The 25,154-nt window shown below is 37.9% G+C and overlaps 2 protein-coding genes across 9 annotated transcripts; both read right to left on the minus strand.

The window, feature by feature from the left end:
• Positions 1 to 389: 389 nt before the first annotated feature.
• On the minus strand, positions 390 to 8,327 carry LOC100262441 (protein phosphatase 2C 32). Of its 2 annotated transcripts, XM_002280606.4 has the most exons (4): positions 4,922 to 8,327; positions 3,198 to 3,311; positions 1,377 to 1,641; positions 390 to 578 (listed from the first exon to the last, which is right to left on the minus strand). In XM_002280606.4, exons 1-4 carry the CDS (start codon positions 7,157 to 7,159, stop codon positions 463 to 465), a joined length of 2,733 nt encoding a protein of 910 aa, XP_002280642.1. In that variant the 5' UTR covers positions 7,160 to 8,327; the 3' UTR covers positions 390 to 462. The 2 variants fall into 2 exon arrangements, with proteins under 2 accessions (XP_002280642.1, XP_010652315.1); XM_010654013.3 differs by lacking the exon at positions 390 to 578 and having other exon boundaries at positions 1,567 to 1,681; positions 4,922 to 8,289.
• A 3,594-nt stretch (positions 8,328 to 11,921) lies between these two features.
• Positions 11,922 to 23,843, minus strand: LOC100255567 (uncharacterized). 7 transcript variants are annotated; one of them, XM_010654014.3, is made up of 4 exons: positions 23,288 to 23,843; positions 12,947 to 13,114; positions 12,550 to 12,644; positions 12,087 to 12,237 (listed from the first exon to the last, which is right to left on the minus strand). In XM_010654014.3, exons 1-3 carry the CDS (start codon positions 23,768 to 23,770, stop codon positions 12,579 to 12,581), a joined length of 717 nt encoding a protein of 238 aa, XP_010652316.1. In that variant the 5' UTR covers positions 23,771 to 23,843; the 3' UTR covers positions 12,087 to 12,237; positions 12,550 to 12,578. The 7 variants fall into 7 exon arrangements, 5 of the variants coding, with proteins under 5 accessions (XP_019076766.1, XP_002280721.1, XP_010652316.1 ...); XR_786224.3 differs by lacking the exon at positions 12,087 to 12,237 and adding an exon at positions 12,733 to 12,811 and having other exon boundaries at positions 12,325 to 12,644; positions 23,288 to 23,842; XR_786225.3 differs by lacking the exon at positions 12,087 to 12,237 and adding an exon at positions 12,733 to 12,814 and having other exon boundaries at positions 12,325 to 12,644; positions 23,288 to 23,842.
• Positions 23,844 to 25,154: the final 1,311 nt, after the last annotated feature.

Genomic DNA, 25,154 nt, shown 5'->3' on the forward strand with positions numbered 1-25,154 from the left:
GTTTTGTCGAGTTGTTTAATCTTTAATCATATTGGAATGTAGTGAAGTGAAAGATATGTTTTATCAACCAATTAAATTATGTTTGGTTCGGAAAATTCCAGAGAAAATATATATAAAAAATAAAAATAAATAAAAAAAGTGAAAAAAAAATTAAAATCATCAAATTTTTTTAAAAATTTATTTCATTATTTTCTTTCATATTTTTCATGATAGAATCAAACAAAGAAAATTATTTTTTGTAACATTATTTTTCTTTTCTTCCTACTTTTCGGAACCAAACATAAGGTTGCAGTGCATAGACCATTTCTTCATTAGAACAGGAGGGGTGGGGGGAGGGGGAAGAACTTCAATTTGAAGAAAGAGAATGTCAAAGAAAAGAAAAACTGTGATTCTGAAAAACATAGATGATTTACTCATTGAAAATTGTTACATTGTTGAGGGGATATGTGAATGTGAAAACAACTATCCTGATGATCTCCAGATCCTTCCCTCGAGGGAAACCACCATAACAGAAACGTCGTCATGATATTTACGTCTATCTCCATGGGGAATATCAAGCAATTCATGGAAATCCATTCCTGCAAATAGCAAGACAACAAGAACAAATATGAGCCTATAGATTATTTCCATTCCTCTCCCATACAGTTTTGGCCAAAATAAATTTTGGTTTTGAAAACAAAACCAGTAAGGAAAAATAATTTAAAAAATCCCAAACATGTACAGATTGAAAGTAGTTCATTTTTGTCAAGGCCGGGTTGTTGAACAGAATATCTAGCCAAGTAACATGCATAAAAATATTCTCGTCACATTCCAGACAAGCTTTGAATTTCCCTGAAGTTTAACATTTCACATTTTTGTTTTGTTTATCAACCCTGTCATTCCAGACTGATCCCAACCATGTCATTTCCATTTTTTGTTTCTTTTTCTATAATTCAATTAGTTTTCCTTTTAAGCAAAAATGATAGCAATCCCAACTCAGTGCCATGATGAACTGCACTGCATTAGGTTACTGTTTGGCCATTGTGACATAAGTAGACAAAAATGAACTATAGATGAGTGAAGTTTGAGAGTTCCGAAGTGGGGTTCGCACTTCCAACAGTCGGCAGCGACATTATAGGAAATAATTCTCACATTTTGTGTGGTGGGTTTTAAATTTTTTAAAGAATATATGTAATATTTGAACCTTCCCAGTAACTTAACAGATTGGAAGGCTGTGATCAGCTAATCACCCCACTATTTGGACAAGGTGGGCATTCAAATGCAAGGCAGTACATTGAGAACCCATATGTACTTAACTGAGGATAGCATACTGACTCCTAGCTTTCATTAATCCTAAAGAGATCTAAGAAAGTAAAAGTTAATCTAAATGAACTGACCATTCTTTTTTGCAGCACGAAAGAGAAGCTCCGCAATGAGGTATTGTGCAGGATCACCTTCTGGGACATTTTCCATGAACCATGTGACATGGGCAACAACCTCTTCATTGCTGAAGTACTGGTAAAGCCCATCAGAGGAGAGTACCAAGAATCGATCACTTGAAGAGAGTCGGTGATGAAGGACTGAAGGGATGCAACTGACATATGGAGTGGTTCCCACATAATCAATCTGAAACATCTCCAGAAGAGCTTCATTGCATTTTGGCTGCATCCATCAAGTACAAAGGAACACTCTTTGATCAATTCTACATCCAAAGAGTTTCATGTATAAATATTTATTTAGATAAATGGGTTGCATAAAATGGGAAGTACACAATCATGATATCCTATCATTCTTTTTATTTATTTATTTATTTATTTATTTTTATTTGTTTGATAGGCAATCAAGATATCCTATCATGGGACTAAGAAGGATGCAGTATGGGCATTAAGATTAGGCCATGCAATCTGGGCATATTAGACATGCTTGGTGAAGTAATCTGAACTTTCTTCTCTGCAAATGCTCAAAATGTTCAGTCATCCTTGAAAACTTGTGGCCTACATTTGCACAATAAAGAGTACTCTTCTAATACAGAGCCTTAATTTTTGCAAAACAAAGAATATGAAGCAGTACTGCATCTCATTCTATGTTGTCAATACACCAAACAATGAGTGATCCTTGGCCATTGCCTAAAAGTCACATTAACAGTTATGCCTTATAAAGAAACCATAACAGGGCGGAGCTAGCTTTGGGCTTAGGAGGTGCACATGCCCCCATGAAAAAATAAAATCAAAAGGGTTCAATCGCTAGATCTCAATTACAATGGATAACAAACTGCATTCCTGGCTCCACCGCTAAAACCATAAGGATGCTGCAAAATGAGAACTTGCAATCCACTTGGATCATGCAATGATGCAATGTTTGGCGGCCTAGGTCTAGATTCATAAAATTTACACATTCCCTAGAGAGGTATATTTTACTTCTACTTTTTTTTTTTTTGATAAGTAAAAGACTTCTAGCATTTTACTTCTACATTTCCCCAACAGCAAATTTTCATTACTCTTGCACCTACTATTGCCAAAAATTTGCCTGTAGGAAAATGTCATTTTTGTCATCTTACAACTAGCCTACTTCTTGAATGCTGGGACAAAAATTGTGTCTGATCAGGTAAAACCCAAGAAGCACAAGTGACTACCATCTTGAACATGTACAATTAATGTCAAAATTTAAATATCATATAGTCATACTGTTTACTGTCAACCAAGTTCAGCTAGTGTTTAAATCTCCTTGACATATAAAACATGTGCACATTTGAGTATAATATTTTTTGTAAGTATATTCACTAATAAGTGACAAAGATGGGCACAATTAAGTACATGAAGAGTATATTGACACTCTGTCGTAGTCAACAAATTATAGCTTATAAACCACTACATCTACCTTCAGATTCTCAATGAGGAATACATATGGGACAATAGGAAATACCATATTAATAGGTGAAATGGACTCTAATGATAAGTTTTCCCTTTTCTATTACATGTATCATGTTCCTGTGAGGTTGCATTTGTCCTCAATTTCAAATATCCAAGCAAGTTTTCCAAATTATCACTAGCCTATACAAACACCTATGAGATACCAGCATATGCATTCTAAAATGGGCTAAATGGATAAAAAGTATTTTAATCAAACTAGTACAAATCACACATATATGAAAATCAACAAATATAGCAACTTATGCAACCAATAACCTTCTAAACAAATCAGTTATTGAATTCACTGACCTCCTTAAGAAACCCTGCACCAAATGCTCTGGTGACTTTTAACTGCCCTTTCACTCTATCATTCAAAATGGCTTGATTGTCATCAACATGTTCTGCTTTTATCCTCAATACTTCCTGCAGTATTCAAACAAGAATGCAAAGCTATCTTTTTAAGTACCAGCATATGCTGCTTTTATATGTAGTAAAGAATAGCATAACACCTGTCATAGACTAAAATATGTATCAAAGGATTGCCATAGAGGAGACTGGAATATTAATTGCTGTATTCACTCTGATTGCATGTTGGTGACTCTTCAAGCATAGACAATATGAAAGACACTGACCAACCCACTTAAAGAAAAAAATGTGGGTGGGGTTGTCAGATAGTCACAATGCAATTTACATTTTTATTATTCTAGATCCCACTTGATCCTCTGAATGCCACAAAAGTGACAATCAATTCTATCATGGCTTCATTTGGGGCTCAAAAATGTCAGAGCAATACAACAGCAGGCTACAAGCTGAAACAATAGACAAGAAGGCTCAACAACATAACAGCTCAACAGCTCATAAACCTCATTCTTACAGGCGACATTTTACCGATCATAATTATCTTGAATAACACAACTCATAGGTAGATTCTGCAGCATAACTTAAACTTGGAGAAGCATGTGATTTAATCGTAAAATTTCCATAACCAAAGACACAAAACAAACTTCAAGTATTCTGCTTTTAAATCAACCTTCAATCATACAAAGAGGCTTAAGTTGTTGCATGTTAAATAGTATATACTTCAAGGACAAGTTTGTGACCAGAGAAAAATGGAAAAGAAAAGCAAAGTTCCAAAACAAACCCTGAAAAATGGAGCTAAAAAGTGATAACATCATAGACCAACGAGATGTAGCCCCACATCATCAACATAGAGGACATTCTACATTTTTATTTGTGAATCCTTACATTTTTTCAATTAATAGCAAAAAGCATTAAGATTATCAAAGGTTTTTCCTGGCTCTTTAACAAATTAAAATGACCACAGGATTTCCACATGTGCAAATGTGGGTGAGGCTATTAATTTTTTTCATCATTAAGCAGAAGTCCTTTTGAATCATGGACATAATCAGATTCCATGAGCAAACTAACAAATATCTTCACTTAATAGCATATGTTCTCCATAACCCTCTGTTAAGGTAGTTTGGCAAAACTCAGCAGATTCATTCTCATAAACTCTATGAACTCACTGCATATCATGTAAATATATTTTAGAAGCAAACATTCTAAAAGGGGCCATTTGCAAGGGCAAGTTTTTGAAGCATCATTACATGTATATGTGCTGAATGTTTACTTCTAAAATATCAGTGTACAAGGTGCAATCACAATGAATAAATCAACTAAAAGCCTATTTTGTCCCCTGGGTTATGTCAACTCAAACATGGTATAAAATTCTATATGGAGAGGAAGGTTTCTTACAATTTTATTGTGAATATGAAGTTCATAAGCTGACATATAGCTTCATTCTAAATTTTTAAGAAGGATAACAGGACTACAGGAGTAAATCACTAATCCAAAGGGGATGATTTAAGCACTAATTAAAAAAATGTTTCACAATCAATCATGAATAACATATTAGTATGAAGAGTCCAAAAAAATTTCCAAATTATAGGTAGCCAATTAACTCCTTTATAGAAACATCATGAAACAATAGCTAGATTGAGCCTTTCTGAAGAGATGGGAAAAATGTTACACACCTCTTCAATACTTGTGCTGTGATCAGTGGAAAGCTGAACCGCCCTCATTTTTAATCTGCAAAAGGAGATCTCTCTGTTCTTATTTGCCTTGTTAACTTGACAGTTCTGGTTATGCATAGGAGACTCCTCAGATATTCTATCAAGTTCCATGCGTACAAGTGACTCTCGGGACCTATTCCGATGCCTCACATCATCCTTTGCAAGATTTGGGTTAGGGTGGCGATCATTTGGCCTCTCCTGTGCCAGGATCACACGGCTATCCCCAAGGTTCATGACATACACATCTTGATCCTTCATTAACATCACTAAAACACAAGAACCCATCAAAGCAAGCTCTGGGTTTTTGTCAAGAGCTTTTTCCACCATTTCCATGTAAGCCTCCTCAGTGGTTTCAAGTGCTCGAGCCATTGCCCTCAAGACTGCATCATGATCAATAACTCCTGATTTGCATCTCCTGACAGGTCCCGAGGTTTCAGCCATCCTATCATCAACACAAGTCTCCTCCCTGTGCCAATCATAACTCCAAGGGAACAGTTTCTTACGCAAGGACTTCTGTTTCCGGTACATTTTTCGAATCTTAGAACTGATAAGGGACTTTCTCATACCCTGCCTTTGCTCTGAAACAGAGAGAGGGGCTAGAACGCTATTAGATTCCATCCTGATCCCGCCATTTTCTCCTGAAGTGGTGGGATCTTCACAGTACTGGCTAGAACTATCTCCTTTTGTGCTGGTCACTGAGCATGACCTGAGTTGTTCTTCTTGTAAAATTCCCCTGGAATGCAAAACATCTGAACTTGGCTGCCAATCCCATGAACCCCTTCTTTGGTTTCCGCCCTCAGAAACTGAAAGTGAACTTTCTCCATCCCATGATTCCATCTGAAGTAGTTCATAAAGTCGCTTGCTTTTCCTCCCTTGACCAGTTAAGTTTGCAGTTGGCGCAGCAATGGATTCTACACCCAAGACACCAGGCTTTCCACAACTAGATTGCAATTCAAGAACCCCCCTCACTCCATCTTTTTCTTCAACTATCTCACAGTTAGAGCAGTGATCCCTGATAGTTCCTGGGTTGCATGATTCTTCTAAAGTACCAGAAATTACTTCATTTAACTGGGAAATCGGATGGTTATCCTTTCCGCATTCAGAATCAACTGTAGCATCCCTATTCATGGGGAGTTCAAGATTCAGCAGATCATTCACAGACTTTTCCTCATAATCCCAAAGCAGTCCTTCCAATTCTTTGTCTATAGCTTTATACAGATGGCTCATCAAAAAATCCGGTGCATCTGGGCCACTAAAACCATCATATATTCCAATAAACAACCATCCTTGTTCTTCAGAAAGCACAACATGAACCCTATCCTCACCAGCCTTGCCATGAGCCCATTGCAAATTGTGAGTTTTCCTATACTCCCCTTCCGATGGCCCCACATCAAGACAGTTTCGTGGAGCCTCCGGCCGGAACTTTGGCTCCCTAGGATGCCATGCAAATTGAGTGACTGGGTGCAAGAAAAACCGTTGCATCCAACTGGATCCAATTGAATGTCTAGAGAAGGTTCGGGACAGGGTGCTTTTCATTGGCCCACTCACACTCCTCATCAATCGTTGGAGGCCTGGCCTTCTACGACCATGTGCAAGCGGTGCCGAGAAGTTGGATTTGTCCGTAGCATCCAAAGGACCCGACATTACTCCTTTTTCAATGGGCCCAGACATAAAACCACCTCCCCTCTCCAAAGGACCTGAAGCAAAACCTCTCTCGAGAGGACCAGACATAAATCCATTCAGAGGTCCAGACCCACGAGGTACTGGCTGCAAAGGTATTGCAGCAAATGAGGATGTGCTTTCAAATGATGCAGCAGGTTCTTGGGCATCACTTGTAAACAATGCATTGGAGTTTCCAGTTCGAGCCGTAGAAACATTGGCACTCACTGATGCCCCTGAAATGGCTTTAAATGTGGTTTCTGGGAAACACTTGTTGGGTCGGTGTACAGCCGAGGGATCATCTATATTCTCATGCCGAAAGGAACCACTCAATGTTTCTGAATCAAGGGTGCTCGAATCAACAGTAAACCTCTCAGAGTTTGATGGGGTAATAGCAGGAGAGTCGAGAATCATGGGTCTAACATAACAGAAGGAATGGCCTAGTCCTTCATCCAGTGGCTCCAGTAAGTCTAAGTCAACACCACCTTTTCCATTGAAGGGCACAAAGCACCCGACAACTCGAGAAGTGCTATTCCCCATTACTCAAAAACCCTTATCAAATAGGACACATTAGAAATGGAGGGTTTCTGCGGCTTTGCACCATAAGCAAGAACAAAAGGAATGATCTCAGACCAAATCGCCAAAACCCAATAATCCCTTCAACCTCCTGGAGATTCTTCCGGTAACTATGCATCATCTAATCCTCAGACTTGAAGCATTGGAATCCGAAGCTAATTTTATCACAAAATATAGGTTTTCTATAACAGCTAAAATAAACCCCACCTTGGGTTTATCAGTTTGCGGGCAAAATCAACCCAGTCTTTCATCAATTAAAACTATAAACAAAACATAGAGCTACCTTAAACGACTAAAAATTGGAAAGTACAATGATCTGACCTTCTCAAAACTGTCTGGAGTGAAACAAAGCAGTGGATCGGGCACAGCAGCAAACAGATCTAGTAGCTTCAAGGACACCAAATAGAACGCATCACATACAAACAAAACCCACAAGACAATCGAAGCTGAGATTGGTTGGAGCAATTGAAAATTGCCCACTTTTCAATTTCAAAAGAAAAACTGTGAGTGATGAGATAATAGATATTCACAGAGAAAACAACGAAGGAGGGGGATGAATGAAAAACGGAGAACAGATGAAGAGAACTTCCAAAAAAAATTAAAAAAGGCAGACCCAGAAACAAAAATGAAAAAAAAAATGTGGGCTTTTGTAATTAAAAAATATGGGATTGGGTCTATGATGAATCAATGTTTGAGTTCATCAAGGACTGAGGGGAGGAGGGGTCTCCGTCTTGGGGTTTTCAAATGGTTTGGGAGGGTAAAAAAAAAAAAATTAAAATCAAAAGAAAAAGAAAAAGGAAGAAAATGTATTACGTTGAAAAGTTGAAACAGTTAAGAGTTGAGATGGGGCTTTGGTCCTTTTCTTTTCAATTTTTGCCATCGAATGATTGGTGGCGTATTGGTGCTGTTGGAGTCAATAAATAACCACTGCCCATCATCATGGCCACGATTGAATTGATTTGTATGTGTGGGGTTTTTGTGGGGTCTTCCCCTCCTTTCAAACCCATTTTTGTTCTTTCATTCTCATCTTTTTCATATGACACCAAAGTAGACTATATAATTGATTTGAGTTTTCCAAATGATAGGTTGAATCCCCTCAGGGAATATATTTCATCCCCAAATCTGTTTTCTTCTTGTATTAATTCAGAAGAAAAAGAGAATTTAAATACCACTAACAAAGTGAGGATATATTTGGCAAATAGACAAACCCTCTTCTTTATTACTGAAAAGTCTAAAGTAGTTGATGATTATGTGTGTGTTTTCCACGTAGCAAGTTGAATGGGGGGGTTATGGTGATGGGCATGTCTGAAAAGAAACCCTTCTCACAAGTCACAACCCGGAGATCAGAAAAGTCTGGCTATTAATGTGAAGATGCTTGATGAGGTGGAATATTAATAGGACACAATGCAATTTTTTGGCTTTAAATGGTTTATTCCATGTCACATGTGCTTTAAATAAGGAAAGAAGTTGAATAAATGGCATGGATTCGTGCCTAATTCGAATTCATTTGTTCAACGTACTGTTTGTGTCAAAAAAAGTCATTGGGAACACCAGTCTTTTGACTGCCCTTTGTAATTAGTATGAAATTATAATTTGAGTAAATTCAAACAATAATAAAATTCGTGAAATAATAACAGAGATTATTTTAATTATTTATTTTTTAATTTAAATTATATCATTAAATTATTTTATTAATATATTTAATTTATTTAATAATTTAAATTAAATTATTAAATTGGTCCACCAAACAACTACAAAGTAGTTATTGATTGATTCACCAAAACTATATATTAAAAATGTTTTATGCTTTAAAATATTTTCTGAACTTTGATAGCAAACTATTTTTGAAATCATAATCACCTAAGAATCTAACAAGATTTTCGAGTAGAGATTTGAGGCCAGCAAAGGCCAGACTGGTTGAACTCCCTGCTAATGTGGCTAATGTTAGGTCTGCCCCGGCAATAAAGACAAAATCTTCTGATTTCATTGTAGGCCAACAGAACGTTTCCGCATGCTTGCATTAATGAAATAGGGGCTTATTTTCCATGGCACTTCTCTTGTGATTGTGGTAGCAGAAAAAACCCACTCAGTGTTGTTAAAAAAGTCAATAAATTCGTCCGAAGGTGCATGAACCTCTGGGCATATGCAAAGGCAAGGGTCCCATTAATTTAAGAGATGGGTTAGGGTGGAGGTGGGGGGCCTTGACCTCACTCTCTAATCACATATATTATATACATAAAAATAAACTTTTGTACAAGTGAAGTTACAAAGCGATGTGGGATGGAGACAAATGAAGCTTTACGTCATTCACATTACATGAACATTTAATTTAAGGAATGTGTGTTGTTAAACTAGATTAGTGGTAAATAGTATGAGTTGTTTTTGAATTTCGTCTGTAAATTCACTGTGGTGCCTAACATGATAGTGGGTGGGGCATGCAAAGGACCAACTCCACCATCATCCATCTCTTTCCTACTTGTTGAACTACCAAACTCACTAAATGTGCTCTATTTTCAACGCTAGATATGGATAAGTCTATAATAACTTCAAATTTCTCATCACATTAGATGGATTCAGATGGATTGTGGTGCTTAATACAGTTAAGTAGCAGAAATAAAAACAATAATAATAATTCTTTATGGGAAAGAGTAGTTGAAGCAGGCATCTCCAACCAATCCCCACAAAAAAATATGTATACTTTTGAGGGGCACCCAGGAGGGATTGCATCATATATGCAGACCAAACAAAACCCAGAGTCAGGAAAGGGCATTAAAGAAAAAAGATAGAAAAACAATGTAAGCCTAATTTGATTCCCACATCCTTCCAGGCCACTCACCATTTAAATAAAGACATACTTAGGTCTGGAGACTGGGACTCGTAAGTAGTGAGGCAGTTGAATTGTGATGAGGATTACATCACAGTGGTCACTAGGGAGTATTATATTCTCTAGGTTAAATCAAATGCCCTTTTGAAAATATCAAGCTGTTGTCAGTTGATTATCGTTTGCTAAAAGGTCAATTGATTTTGATAATTATGCGTTATGTCTTAGAGTCTATTTTGAATTTATGATCAATGATTTGCTCCATTCAAGGGGCTAAGGGAGTGCCTACCCCACAAAGCTTTCCAAGCACAGTAAGTGATCCTGTCAAATGATCACACTCGTGAGCATTAGGTACCAAGGCAATAATCACAACTCTGTGAATCATTTCATCTGGCAAAAGAAAGGAAAATAAAAACTTGGACCTAGGACCACTGGTTCTATATACAGATCATGTGAGGCCCTTAAAAGAGGAAAGGTTCCTCTTCCGGTGTCCCTTTCAGATTTTTATTTTATACTAGTAGAAATACTAGGGTCAAACTCTCTTGTCTCTGGTCCTGATTTTTCTCATTTTAAAAGACGTGGAAAGGATCATGATTTCACTGATCACGTGGACTCTTGCCCTAGGATTCACAGCAGTGATCAGAAAATGCCAAAACTCCAAGAGGAGAGATATATAATCATGAACAGGACCATTGATTCACATCCTAGAAATCCTGGGTATGATTCTCAGTAAAGGGAATTGATTCTAAAGCATTCCAGGCTTCCTTTTTTTGTTTTTTAAGGCTTATAATAATAGGAAATAAGGGAAGGGCCTACACTTACCCTAGTTTTCTAATACCACTGAAAGGGGTCTCTGCAGCATTTCAGTATGGTAGAGGATGCTAATGGACAAATGGTATCAGGTTCCTACGAGCCTATTCTACAGATAAATTTGCATGCAAGTGGGTCAAACATGTTGGACCCACCTAAGAAAATTATCCTCTTGTCTTGTGAGTTGATTTTGTGTGGCTCTCCAATTCCAAAGATCATTTTCTTGAATTTTCTCGCACTGTTGAGCTGTTATGCCTATTTCTATACCATGTCAGACTTCCTTTTTTTCTTCCCAGTCATTTTTCGTTACCATTCCAATCACCATGGATTGCGGGACACATGGCGTTGGACTCTGTGAGACCACTTTAATAAAGGAACTCTCAAGTCATTTTGATGTTCCCCATGTTCCCATTTTTCACTTTGAATTAGCTCCATCTCCTGTCCCCAGTGCCATTGTTTTTCTTTTTCACCTCACCCACAGAAGGACAAAAGGAAAAAAAAAAAAAAGGTCGTGCCTTTTGTCAAAGTTTTCTTTAACTAGTTTTTTTGTTCACTTTTACTTATTATATTTGATCTTTTTCTACAACTTTTAAACTTAATCACCACTTTTTGTTTTGTTCATGAATAAAGAGGAGAAAATTTTTGGACTTAATCCAAAGTTGTAGCAATGGAAATATGTGTTCTGCCTCTAGCTATTGAAACCCAAAGCTTCGTTCTCCATTCTTAAAGATAAATGTAGTGTACTAGTGGGGTGAATTTGACTGGAAAGGCCTCAATGTGAGTTTCTAGTACACTAGAATTGACTGGACAGGATAGTTCTAACACATGTGTTCCAAATGTTTGCACGCATTTGGAGGTTGTTCTTGTTCATCTGGAAAATATCTTGATTTGATATACCCTCAGATCTCAAGGGAACCAGTGACAATGGATCCTAACTATTACAGCACCAGCAGGTGCTGGCCTATTAAAGCAACCTACTGATTCACATGTGACCTTTGAAGTTCCAATGCTTTATAGGCTAAGAAAGATTATAGAGAAACAGGATAATAATCAAAAAAAAAAAGAAAAAAAAAAAAAGAAAAGGAAAGGGAAAGATAACATAGGAAAAAAGATACATAATCAGGCAAAAAAATATGTTGGTTGTTGATCAATTATATTATTGAGCTGACATACTTACATGAAATACTCAGGAATAGGGACAACTCTACTGAGCAGAAAGGGGGTTGTGAGTTCTTTTCTTTGCTTCTTCTCGAATGCACGTAAGGTTCATTTTTATCTCCCTGCTGAGCCTTCCTTCAACAAGGTAGACAGGCAACCACCGCTTCGGTTCCACATCAACTACATATGTAAGAGTAGTGTAAAATTCTTGGCCTACCGAGGAATCTTTGCCTTCCCATGTATTTGTATTGCGCTGCAACAGTCATCATTTCTTAAAATCATCACTCTTGAATATGGATCACAAAATCCTGCTTTATGTAGTTGAATGCAAGCCACGTCGTAGATGCAATTGCCGTAATAATTATACTGATTCAATATTTTATAAAACCGAGACCCTTAACTAAAGAAGAAGAAGAGAACGGAAGAAGAAAGAAGTACTGTACACTCTCCAGCCCTGAATTTTTAAATTACAAATACAGCACAAGAAATGCCAAGAATACCACAAAAAGATACTTTTCCTCCCCTCTCAAGTTGGTGCAAACATACACAAGACTGAGCAACTCACCATATCCACATATCTAACACTAGTGTTATCTATCTGAACCAACAGAATCTCAACCGAATTGTAGAAACAGCCATTGCAAGGATTGAATAGTAATGCTGAGAAAAGCACAAGCAAAAAGTTACAGTCCTCAAATAATGACTGCAAAGCTTTCAACAAAAAGATTCCTGTTGATTCAAGTCTCACCTAGCTTAAGTTTACAATGAATTTTCTTTTTGCTGGCCATTTAGTCATCAATCACTCGTCATTGTTCTAATTAGTCTACCTACTTACATTTTTCAAGGAAGAAAAAACAGAAAAACAGTGATGGTTTCAAATCACAAAAGTTTAAAAAAGTGAGATAACATGCAAAATTCAAACCTAGAAATGCACAACCTAGAAACAACATTAAAAATCTTACCTGCTCAATAGACCATTTTCCTTCAAAAATTTGAAAGTCACCTTCAATCATCTTAAATTCAATATCACGCTTTTCACCGAAAGGGAGACTCTCAAGATCTTTCTCATAGCAATCTACAATTCCTTTGGCATTAAATTTCAGTCCAAATGCCAAATCTTGCTGTCCGATCTGTTGAAAGAATACAATGACATATTAAGTAGGGTTCAACAGGACCAAAATGATAGGGCTGAAGTAGAGCTATGTGCATAATTTAAATATTGTCTTGCAAACTTACAGATCATTGAAAGAATCTAGGGAGAGAGGGAGTGAGGGGATAAATGTATAATATATCAGGATATTTAAGGGATGGTGAAGAAAGGAGAAGACCAAAACAAGAGATATACTCAAAATCTCAACCAGAACTTCACAACCAGTGGTATACATATTTTAATATTTTAATGCTTTCCATCAACAGGTTCCCAAAAAAAATGCAAAGATCACGACCTCCTGAAACTAGTGGCCTCTCACTCCAAGCTTTAGAGCTCTAGCAGCAAAGAAGATCAAGCACAGACTTATGCATTACCCACTACCTGCCAAGTTTAGAAAAAACCAGATTCAACACTAAGTAACAAAATAGTTAACAGATTAGTAGTCAGTCTTACAGAGTCTGAAGATGCTAGCATATAGCACAACAAGCATCTTCACCTCTGAACAATAATATGATCCATCAACAGAACCTGGTCTGCAGTTCCAAACCACACAGAAATGATAGTTTTGGAAGGAAGCTCTGCTTTCCAAATAAGCTCAAACGAAGAAACCTTCAAGGAAAGGCATACAAAGCCTTCTAGAAAGATTTCCACATAAATGTGCCTGACTTACAAAATAACCATTCTCCCTATCTTCTCAGAATGCTCCAAGATGGAAGCTATACAAAACAGTTGGAATGTTCTATTCCCCATAAAAGTCCACTTCCCAGTCATTTACAAGAAAGGCACTGAAACAAGCTGAGTTACCTAACATCAGCCTGCAATCAGACAGGAGCCCTTATACTAACCATAATTGCAAAAAAATCTGAGAGGGCTATCTGCAAACTCAGGCTCAAAGCTACTGGTTTGGGACCCAGAAATAATGAAAAATTAATCTGAAAAGCAGTTTGAAGATAAACAAGAAATTTGAAGGGAAAGCCAATGAGAAAGGACAAGACAATGGATATAAAATATCATTATGAAGAAAATTTCCATGCTTAAGAGACTTCATCTACATGTCACAGAAACATAAGGAAACTCATTTTCAAGAAAGGGATAAATATTTTTTTCTCAAGCATATTTTAAATTACTTGAGTGGTTTATCAGGAAACATATATGGGTTTCCTAATAATTTTAAGAGAAGTCCACCATTGGTTTCAGAAATGGGATGCAAGGCCCCGGGAATAGAGTTTGGGGTAGTTAGTACTGACGATCACTGTTTGTTAGGTCAAAAGCTTATTCTCACACCATTACACCACACCTGATTGACCTCTTTAGGGAAAAACAAATTAGGAGATATTTTTTGCAGGCCACATGCATTGTACTATTAACTCAACCCTAAACCTGCCAAAGAACAATCTCTACATATTTAGTAGCAACTATTCTCCTCTACAAGGCTGCAACCTATCTTGTTCCTTGCAAAAACTCTAAAAACCAGTTTTAATATTTTTTTCAACAGCAATAAACGGATTTTTTTTTCTTTTCCTTTTTTTTTTTTTTTTTTGAATAAGAAAAAAAACAATTATAGTAATAGAAGGGTAGAAAAAATAATGTGGGGGCAATCAGTTGTTAAAGGAAAACAACCAGTAGCATACAAGCAACAAAAAGAAGTGCAAAATGAAATCAAGAGTCCAAGACAACTATGGTGGATACAATGTCATTTAAAGTACTTCAAGCTTGAACCATTTTAGGTATTGACTAAGCTATCTGCCCAAAAGAAGCTCTGATCAAAAAGGAAGACAAGATAGCAATGCTACCAACTCTCCTTTTATCAAAGCTTTGTTCCACTACATGAAGTGATACTTGAATCCTTCCTCGTCACTGCTCTACAGATCAACCTAGGAAGGTAACAGGAAATAGTCAGATTAGGGAGTTTTAAATTTCTTAAGTACTCTTTTCCAGAAAATGAACCATTGCTCCATAACCTAATGTCCTTTGTGGTAAAATACTAAAAGACCAAACCCTATTATCTAGCACTTCAGAAGGGAAGGATATACTATATGGCAGAGTATTCTCCATAAGACATAACCCAATATCCTTTATGATACTACTTACCTATCAAAAAAAAAAAATATCCTTTATGATACTAAAAGACCAAACCCCAGTATCTACCACTCCAGGAAGGAGGCTATACTATATAGTAGAGTACTCTCCACAAGACACCATATTTTCTTGACCAAGGAAAGAGAAGGCAGAAAGTTGTTGCATTTAAAATACCATGCTATACCGAAGATTAGAACCCCTGACAAGCAACCACCTCAAAGCATTACTTGGTGTACCTAAAGAATTCAACTAGTTGTCACAAGTCATGCAGAAAAGGGAGAACATGGACCAAGAACAAATGATCAATAGAAGTAGCTACATGTAGAATGCCAAAGCATTCCTCCACCAGCCACACGTTCTCATCTTGATATAAGTCAAGGATGGCGTGTTCAAGTTAGGGAGGATGTGGGGGTCGATTGCTTTCTCGGAGGGGATTAGAGGGATTCAGAGGCTTTCTCGGTGAAAGCTAGAGCGTTGATGACTGACGAAGCGTTGACAGCCGAGGCATCCAGGTACGAGTCCTTTCCCGCTATCTTTGGGGGGGATCGGGTCTTCTTCTCTTCTTCTCCTCCTTTTGGGTGTGATCAGGCTTTGGTGGTGGGGGGTGTTTCTGGAACGGAAGACATTGTTGAAGGAGTTGGGTTTCAGGCTCTGCTACGCGCTGTGCTGACTGACGGTAGTCCATGGGTGACGGGTACAGAGAGGGAAAAGTATATGGGTAATAGGTCGCAGGCGAATGAGGATCTGCAGGAAAGGGAGGACCCGGGCAGCAGTTAGGATGAAAGTAGCTTGGCAAAGTTCAGTAAGGCTCTGGGGTTCATGACAGAAGGTGTTGAAGGGGAAATTCTTAAATTGCTTCTAAGATTGAAAACCAAAAGAGATCAATGCAAGAAGAAGGGAATTCCATGAATGTCTAGGTTTGATCGGGAAGTAAAAAAATTGGAATGTTCGATTAATTATGATGGAGAGAGCAGAAAGAAAGGTTCGGATAGAAGAAGTAGGGATAGAGCTTTGTGTTTTAAATGAAGATTAAGATTTTAGCTTGGAATGTCCGGGAAGTAAATGACAAAAATAAGAGGAAATTAATTAAAGCCTTAATTAGTTCCCAAAAAGTGGACTTGGTATGCCTGCAGCAGAATAAAATGACAGAGATGTCTTTAGGAGTGGCGCGAAGTCTAGGAGTGGGGAGATTTTTAGAATGGGGAGCTCTGAATGCTAGGGGTGCAGCTGGAGGGGTGGTAGTTTTCTAGTATAACAGAGTGTTGGAGCTGGTAGGGATGGAGGTGGATCTCTTCTCCATTTCCTGTCGGTTCAAGAATTGCGAAGATGGGTTCAAATGGATTTTCTCAGGAGTGTATGGCCCTACTATGAAAAGATATAGAGAACTGTTTTGGGAAGAGTTAAGGGCTATCTGTGGGCTTTGGAATGATCCATGGTGTATTGGCGGAGATTTCAATATGATCAGATTTCCGAATTAGCGTAGAAGAGGAGGGAGGGTGTCTCCTTCAATGAGAAGATTTTCGGAAGTGATTGATGACCTGGACTTGAGGGATCTCCCTCTACAGGGGGGCCCATTCACCTGGAGCGGAGGGTTGAACAGTCAAGCTATGTCCAAACTAGATCGTTTCTTGGTGTTGGAGGACTGGGAGGGCCACTTTAACGGGGTAGTGCAATGTACTCTTCCTAGGCCAGTGTTCGATCACTTTCCTATCCTATTGGATGGGGAAGAGGTTAGAAGGGGGCTTGTCCCCTTCCGGTTTGAAAACATGTGGCTAAAGGAGGAGGGTTTTAAGGATCTGCTGAAGGGGTGGCGGCAAAGTCTAAGATTCAATGGATCCTTTAGTTTCATTCTTGCAAAGAAATTGAAGGCTTTGAAGGCTATCCTAAAGTCTTAGAACAAGGATGTTTTTGGGAAGGTGGGAGTGAATAAGCATTTGGCCTTGGACAAAGTGGCTTTCTGGGATGCTCAGGAGAAGCTGCGTCCATTATCAATGGAGGAACTGGAAGCTAGAAAGGAAGCAAAGGGGGATTTCGAGAAATGGTCTCTAATGGAAGAGGTTTCTTAGAGACAAAAATCAAGAGAAGTGTGGTTGAGGGAGGGTGACAGAAACACAAGCTTCTTTCATAAGATGGCCAATTCCCATAGAAGGAGAAACTGTTTGTCTAAGATTAAAATAAATGGAACCTGGTTAACTGAGGAGCAGGAAATTAAGAGGGGTGTGGTTGGAGCTTTTAAGGACCTTCTGACTGATCCGGCTTATTGGCACCCATCTATGGAAGGTTTGGACTTTAATAGGATTGATGTTGAGGGAATAGCTAGACTGGAGGAGGTATTTTCAGATGAAGAGGTTTTCTCTACACTCTCAGATCTGAACCGGGATAAGGTTCCTGGTCCAGATGGTTTCCTCCTTAGTTTTTGGTAGTTTTGTTGGGATTTTGTCAAAGAAGAGGTTATGGGTTTTTTGAAAGAATTCCACGAGCATGACAGATTTGTAAGGAGCCTGAATTCAACCTTCTTGGTCCTAATCCCAAAAAAATCAGGAGCCGAGGACCTAGAGACTTCAGACCGATCAGTTTGATGGGAGGATTGTATAAACTGTTGGCAAAAGTGTTAGCTAACAGGCTTAAGAAGGTAGTAGGAAAGGTAGTGTCTTCAGCTCAAAACGCCTTTGTTGAAGGAAGACAGATTCTTAATGCTACCCTTATTGCCAATGAGGCAATAGATTCCTTGTTGAAACGAAATGAGAGTGGGGTGTTATGCAAGTTGGATTTAGAGAAGGTATACGATCACTTAAACTGGAATTTTTTGTTGTTTGTAATGCAAAGTATATGTTTTGGGGAGAAGTAGACCGGGTGGATTTCCTGGTGCATTTCCACAGCATCGTTTTCTGTCTTGGTCAATGGCACTCCGGCAGGTTTCTTCAACAGTTCAAGGGGGCTGCGTCAGGGGGATCCCCTTTCTCCCTATCTTTTTGTGATCGGGATGGAGGCTCTTAGTAGGCTCATCCTTAGAGCAGTGGGGGGGGGGGGGGGGGGGGGGGGGGTTTCTTTCAGGCTGTAGAGTAAATGGAAGAAGTGGAGATGGGCTTTGGTCTCTCATTGGCTGTTCGCAGACGATACCTTAGTGTTTTGTGAAGCTTCCGAAGATCAGATGGTTTACTTAAGCTGGTTATCGATGTGGTTTGAAGCTATATCAGGTTTTAGAATCAATTTGGACAAAAGTGAAATTTTGCAAGTTGGAAGAGTGGAGAATCTGGAGGCTTTGGCTCTCGAGGTTGGATGTAAAGTGGGAAGGCTACCATCTTCTTACTTGGGGATCCCTTCGGGGGCGAATCACAAGTCTATGGCCGTTTGGGATGGGGTGGAAGAGAGATTACGGAAAAGGCTTGCCATGTGGAAAAGGCAATTTATATCCAAAGGAGGGAGAATCACCCTAATTTGTAGTACATTGTCAAGTATGCCCATATACTTGATGTCTTTACTTCGAATGCCAAGAGTGGCTAGTTTAAGGTTGGAAAAAATTCAAAGGGATTTTTTGTGGGGAGGGGGAGCTTTGGAGAGGAAGCCTCATCTAATTAATTGGGATACCGTTTGTTTGGACAAAAGGAAGGGTGGCTTGAGAGTTAGACGTCTGTCTACTCTCAATAGGGCCCTTTTATGTAAGTGGAACTGGTGCTTTGCGAATGAAAGGGAGAATCTTTGGAGGCATGTCATTAGTAGGAAGAAGGGGAGGAAGAAGGGGGTTGGTATACTAGAGAAGTTAGGGAGGGTTTTGGAGTAGGCTTTTGGAAGGAAATAAGGAAGAAAGGTGCTCTTTTGCAAAACAAAGTCGTTTTTTCTGTGGGAAATGGTAGAAATGTGAAATTTTGGAAAGATAATTGGTGTGGGAACTTCGCCCTCTGTAATTCTTTTCCCTCCTTGTATGGTTTTGCTTCCTCTAAAGAGGCTTAGGTAGTGGAGTTATGGGATCCTTCGGGAGAGGAAGGGGTCTGAAGCCCTAGTTTATCTAGGCCCTTCAAAGATTAGGAGGTGGAGGAGGTGGAGAGATTACTTTTGACAATCCGGGAAAGGAGGCTTAACCCTCTTTTGGAAGATAGAATGTTGTGGAAAGAGACTACGAATGGGATTTTCTCAGTTAAATCTCTTTATAATGTTCTAACTTCAAGAAGAGTTGATCAATTCCCTAATAGTATGATCTGGAGTCCTTGTGTGCCTACTAAAGTGAGCTTTTTCGCTTGGGAGGCATCTTGGGGTAAGTTGCGTACTCTGGATCAGCTTAAAAAGAGGGGCCGGATTCTTGCTAATAGATACTTCCTTTGCTGTGAGGAAGAAGAGTCAATTGATCATATTCTTATTCATTGCACCAGGGCAAGAGTTATATGGGAGTTATTGTTTGCTCTTTTTGGAGTTACTTGGGTCCTTCCTTTTTCGTTTAGAGATACCCTTATTGGATGGTGTGGCTTTAACTTGGGCAAGAAGCGTAGAAAGGTGTGGAAGACGGCTCCTTTGTGTCTTTTTTGGGCGGTTTGGAAGGAAAGAAATAGGATTGCTTTTGATAATGAGGAGTTTTCGATTCATAGGTTGAAAAATTCTTTTGTATGTTATCTTTGGTCGTGGACTAAGTCGGTTGTAAATGAAAGTCCTCTTCCTTTACTCAGTTTTTTTGTTTGGCTAGGTGCTAGTTGAGGAATGGTTTTGTATCTTCTCTTATTTTGTTTGTGCCTTAAGGTGCGTCTTGTATACCCCCTGTATGCTTTTGGGTCAGCCTCAAGGTGTCATTTTCTAATATATTTATGTGTTTGCCTATCCAAAAAAAATATATAAGTCAAGGAAGGTCCTCTTTTTAGTTGGTAAATAGCAAGTGATTTATTGCTTAATAACAATACCTAGGGACATTTAAAACCAATGATCAGAAGAAATGCAGCATTTTGCAAGAGAGAATTGTTCATAGAGTATAGAAACTCTATCTAGCTAGTATAGTCTTTACAAGCTTATCCCTATCTTATAACCTTTTTCCCTTCTTTAGCTAGAATATTTACAAAAATGTTTATAATAACTTTCCTTATTCTACAAGGAAATCTAATAATATTATTTTTTTGATAGATAAAACCAATTGCATTAAAAATAAAAATGTCACAAAGACGCACCAACATACACAAGACGTATACAAATAGCACAAAAACACGAAAAGAACCACAACAACCCCCACCCTTAACCAGAACCAAGCCACTCAATGAAATCAAATAAAGACAAAGAATCTATCTATATGTACTTCTTTTCCCAAGTGAACAAATTTCTAAGAAAGAACACCTTAAAAAACTGAGCAAAATGCTCCTCATTATCAAACAACTTGAGATTTCTTTCCTTCCAAATCGTTCAAAAGATACATAATGAAGCTACTCTCTAAACCCTTTTTCATTTTTTGCCCACAAATGAACCATGCCACCCTAATAAAGCCTCATTAACTATAGCAGCTTTCACCCAATGGATACCAAAGAGATCAAATAACAATTACCAAAGGATCCTAACCAGTGAACAATAAAGAAGGATGTAATCTGTGGATTCTTCATCTTCATTGCAAAGAAAACACATATTGACCAAAGACCACCCACTTTTTTTAAGTTGATTTAAAATCAAAACTTTGCCTTAAGAAGCTTGCCATGTGAAAAAGTTAACTTTAGAAGGGACCCACGAGTTCCAAACTTTTCGCATTGGAAAAGAAATAGCAAACCCCAATTCCAAAGCGGCATATAAAAGCTTAACAGAGAACTTATTATTGTCCAAATTTATCCACACCATCTTATCTTCTCCCTCTGTATCAACTACCATTCCTTGCAATCGTAAAAATAAATCTTCTACTTCATCCACCTCCCAATCATTCAAAGGTAAAAAAAAAAACAAAAAACAAGGGTTCTAACAACCTCTCATCCCTATCTAAACCCAAAGATCCGCCGCCCATGCTTCTCTTGAAATAGCCAAGGTATATAAAGAGAGAAAGGAAACATGCAATGGTTCATCTCCACACTATTTATCTGTCCAAAACTTCATCCTCCTCTCATTACCCAATACAAAAGAAAAACGACCTAAGAAAGAGTTTTGTTCCTTCGTAATGGATTTCCAAAGCCTTAATCCATGCCCATCTTTAACTTCACCAAACCACCACCCACTCTCATCCTTTCTATATTTGCCCCCAATCGCTTACGTCTAAAAACACCTTTTTTAGTGGCATACCACCAACTCCATTTGCACAAAAACGCCTTATTTAACAAAAAAATACACCAAATCTCTAACTCATCCATGCTCTTCTCCAAACACACAGTGGACCACTTCACAAGATGTATTTTTTTCACCAACCATCCACCTCTCCATAAGAAATCTCTTTGAATTTTTTCCAACCTCAATCTAATTGCCCTCAGAATCTGGAATAAAGACAAAATAAATGGGAATGCTAGATAAAGTGCTCTTAAATCTTAATGAGAGTAAATCGCCCCCTTATAGAGATGAATTGCCTTTTCCACAATGAGAGTCTTTTACAAAACCTCTCTTCCACCCCATCCCAGACTGACACTAATCTAAACGAAGCAACTAGAGGCAACCCTAAATAGGTAGAAGGAAGTGTGCCTTCTTGTACCCAAGCTCTAAAGCCAACTCCTCAACTTGATCCACGCTACCAATAGGAATCAGCTCACTTTTCTCCAAGTTCACTTTCAACCCCGAACAAGCCTCAAACCACATGAGCAACTAGCATAAATGAACTATTTGATCTTGGGATGCCTTACAAAAAACAAGAGTATAGTCGGCAAACAACAAATGGGACACCTCCTCCCCTTCACCTTCTCTCCTCTTCACCTTTACCCCTAAAATATAACTGCCTTTTGTAACTCTTCAAAGAAGAAAACTTAGAGCCTCCATTGCCATAACAAATAAATAAGAAGACAAAGGGTTCCCTTGCCTCAAACCTCTAAAGCCTTGAAAGAAACCCTAGGAGTACCATTAAAAAATCATTGAAAACCTTGAAAATGAGATGCACCATTTAATCTAATCTATCCACCTTTGCCTAAAATTCATCTTTTCAAGAACGGACAACAAGAAGTTTCAATTCACATAATCATAAGTCTTTTCAATATTTATCTTACACAAAACACCACAAACATTACTCTTTAGCAAAGAGTCAATGGCCTCATTTGCTATTAGCACTACATCAAGAATTTGTTCATCTTCTACAAAAGTATTTTGTGACTACAAAATCACCTTACCCACCACCAGCTCGAGTCTATTAGCTAAGACCTTTGCAAGGACTTTATACGAATTGCCTACCAAACTAATAGGCCTGAAATCATTAAGATCATCTGCACCCCCTTTCTTTGGGATTAACACCAAAAAAGGAGCATTAAGACTCTTCTCAAATCTCCCTTATCATAAAATTCTCTAAAAAAACTCACCACCTCATTCTTCACAAAATCCCAACTAAAATGCCAGAAAGCCAAAGAAAACCCATCCATCCTAAACACTTATCTCCATTTAAATTCAACAAAGCAATGAAAACCTCCGCCCCTGAGAATAGCTCTTCCAACTATTCTGCCTCGTAAGTGCCTAAAACTTTAATAACCAGAGCATTGATACTAGGTCTCCAGTCTGGAGGTTCTAATAAAAGAGAACCATAAGCCCTTACTACCCCTTCCTTCAAACCATCCACCTCAGAGAACCACTCGCCATTAATTTTAATCCTAGTCAAGTAGCCATTTTGTGGAAATACCTAGTATTTTTGTCTCCCACTTTAAGCCATAATTCCCTAGAATTCTGTCCCCACGAAAAATTTCTTCCGGCCCCAGTTACTGTAATCCTCCATATCAATAATTGTAAGGAAATATATATTATTATTGAAAGGACAAGTCATAGTTGAAACGAAGGCGGTCCATATTTTCTGTCAGTGGCTTCATTCAATATGCAGAATCAAAATAACTCTACTCGTCTTCTGTATAAAATTATCGCAAAGACAAAGCCCAAAGACCTCACATCACTGAGAGACTAGCATAGCATATGAAAATTTAATACGAGAAATGAATAACTGAACCTGAAAAAGTCGAGCGAATTTCTCTCCTTTTTCAACCAACTGGCTGACTGCGAGGCCCGGAATAAAATCGGCCAATCCCTCATAATCAGTCAAAATGCTCCAAACAGTGTGGAGGTTAGCATCAATAACAATTTTGGATCGAATCCTCCGAGAGTTGTTTCCGAGCTTCTCTATCTCAACCTCTTCCACGCCATTGTTCTCAAGCTTCTCTACCTCAATCTCTTCATCACCATCAGCATCGCCGCCGAAGGAGGTGGAATCCTCATTAGAGTACCCAAATTTGTAGGAAAAGAGCTTCGGAGAGGCGGCAGCAGCAGCGGCAGCACCTACCAAGGCATGGGAGGAGCTAGAGGAGCTAGGACTTCTGATTCTATTCGCGGCGGCGGTAGCGCCGGGGGAGGTACCCCCATCGCGGAAGAAGAGAGTGTGGGGCGTTCCTGATGAGATTGGAAAAGCGCGCATATTGGGGATCAGCAAATCCATATCCGCAGTGCCACTTTCTCTTCTCAAATTGGACTGGGTTTCATTCTCCAACTCCCTAACGGCTTTTTAGAACCATGCCTTCTTAGTTCTTATCTATATTTCCCAAGTGCGACAGTAAAAACTGTTTGGGTTGGGCTTCCGGCCCATTTCGAAGAAAAAGGAGGACCAGTTTCATTATTAACGAAAGCCCAAGGCTTAAGCAATGAATTATTATACATGGTTTTAAAAAGGGCATAGGACCGTCTCGTCTGACCGTTGGCTTGTCACCATTTTGGCTCAGTTCGGTCATTTGAACCGTCCAAGGATTGGACCAGCCTCGAACCAAATGAACCGGCATTGGACCGGTGAACCAGATGAACTGATGGTTGGACCGGTGAACCGGCCGAACCGTTCCCCTGAATCGAACAGTTCGAATTGATTTTATTTTTTTATTTTCTTTTTACGATATTGGTTTGATACATCATGCATCAAAACAACGTTGTTTTGGCGAGTATACAACATATGGCCCCCAGCAACCTTAACCCACTGGTCCCCGTTACTCCCTCTCAACTCTGCATGCTCCTCCGCCGCAGCCAGACTCGCCGACGAGGATGCCAACAGTCCTCCGAATATTGCGAAGTTTCTGTGAGTTGCAAAGAATATTACATTTTAAAATTTTATTTTTAATATTTAATATTTTATTCATTTATTGCATATTGATTTATCGAATATTCATTATTCATTATTCATTATTTATTATTCATTAAATCAATTGAAGTTTGAATAATGTTCATATTCTAATTAGATTTTATATTTTTATTTACTTTATTTTAATTTTATATTGATCTTTAAAATGTTTTATTTGTGTTTAAATAAATTAATGGAATCATTGAAAACATTAGGAATTAAAATAAATTTTTCGAAATATTAGGAATTCAAATAATTATATGATTTTTAAATAATTTTCTGATTTTGAAATAAAATTATGATATTGAAATTTTAAATAAATTTTTTATTTGAAAGTAAATTTCTAATTTTTTTAAAGAAAATCTGTAATAAATTTCAAAATTTTTAATCATTTGATTTTTTAAATTAATGTGGGGGTTTTAAAGATGATTTTATTTTTTTAATTAAAAGATAAAAAAATTATTGTAAAAATTTAGATAGGATTTATTTTTTTTATTTTTTATTTTTAATAATATATAAAATATATATTAATGAGATGGATTGAACCTATTATCCCACCAATAAACTATGAACCAATAATTTTTCTAGTTTAATGTCCAATATGAATATAAAAATATTATTATTATATTTATAACAAAAATAAATTATTTTTGTATTATTTTCATTAAAAAAAAACTCTAATTTAAATTTATAACAGAATTATTCAAAAAATAAAAAT

The sequence above is a fragment of the Vitis vinifera genome, chromosome 7 (assembly GCF_030704535.1).
Source record: "Vitis vinifera cultivar Pinot Noir 40024 chromosome 7, ASM3070453v1".
In the NCBI taxonomy this organism is placed as follows: Eukaryota; Viridiplantae; Streptophyta; class Magnoliopsida; order Vitales; family Vitaceae; genus Vitis; species Vitis vinifera.

Coding starts and splice junctions, on each gene's coding strand:
- LOC100255567 (XM_002280685.5), bottom strand. CDS start 23,770: ATGGATTTGCTGATCCCCAATATGCGCGCTTTTCCAATCTCATCAGGA. Junction 13,115..23,287: donor AATTCGCTCGACTTTTTCAG/GTTCAGTTATTC, acceptor TTCTTTCAACAG/ATCGGACAGCAAGATTTGGC. Junction 12,238..12,946: donor GAAAATGGTCTATTGAGCAG/GTAAGATTTTTA, acceptor TGACTGTTGCAG/CGCAATACAAATACATGGGA.
- LOC100262441 (XM_002280606.4), bottom strand. CDS start 7,159: ATGGGGAATAGCACTTCTCGAGTTGTCGGGTGCTTTGTGCCCTTCAAT. Junction 1,642..3,197: donor GTGCAGGGTTTCTTAAGGAG/GTCAGTGAATTC, acceptor TGATGGATGCAG/CCAAAATGCAATGAAGCTCT. Junction 579..1,376: donor TCGTGCTGCAAAAAAGAATG/GTCAGTTCATTT, acceptor TGCTATTTGCAG/GAATGGATTTCCATGAATTG.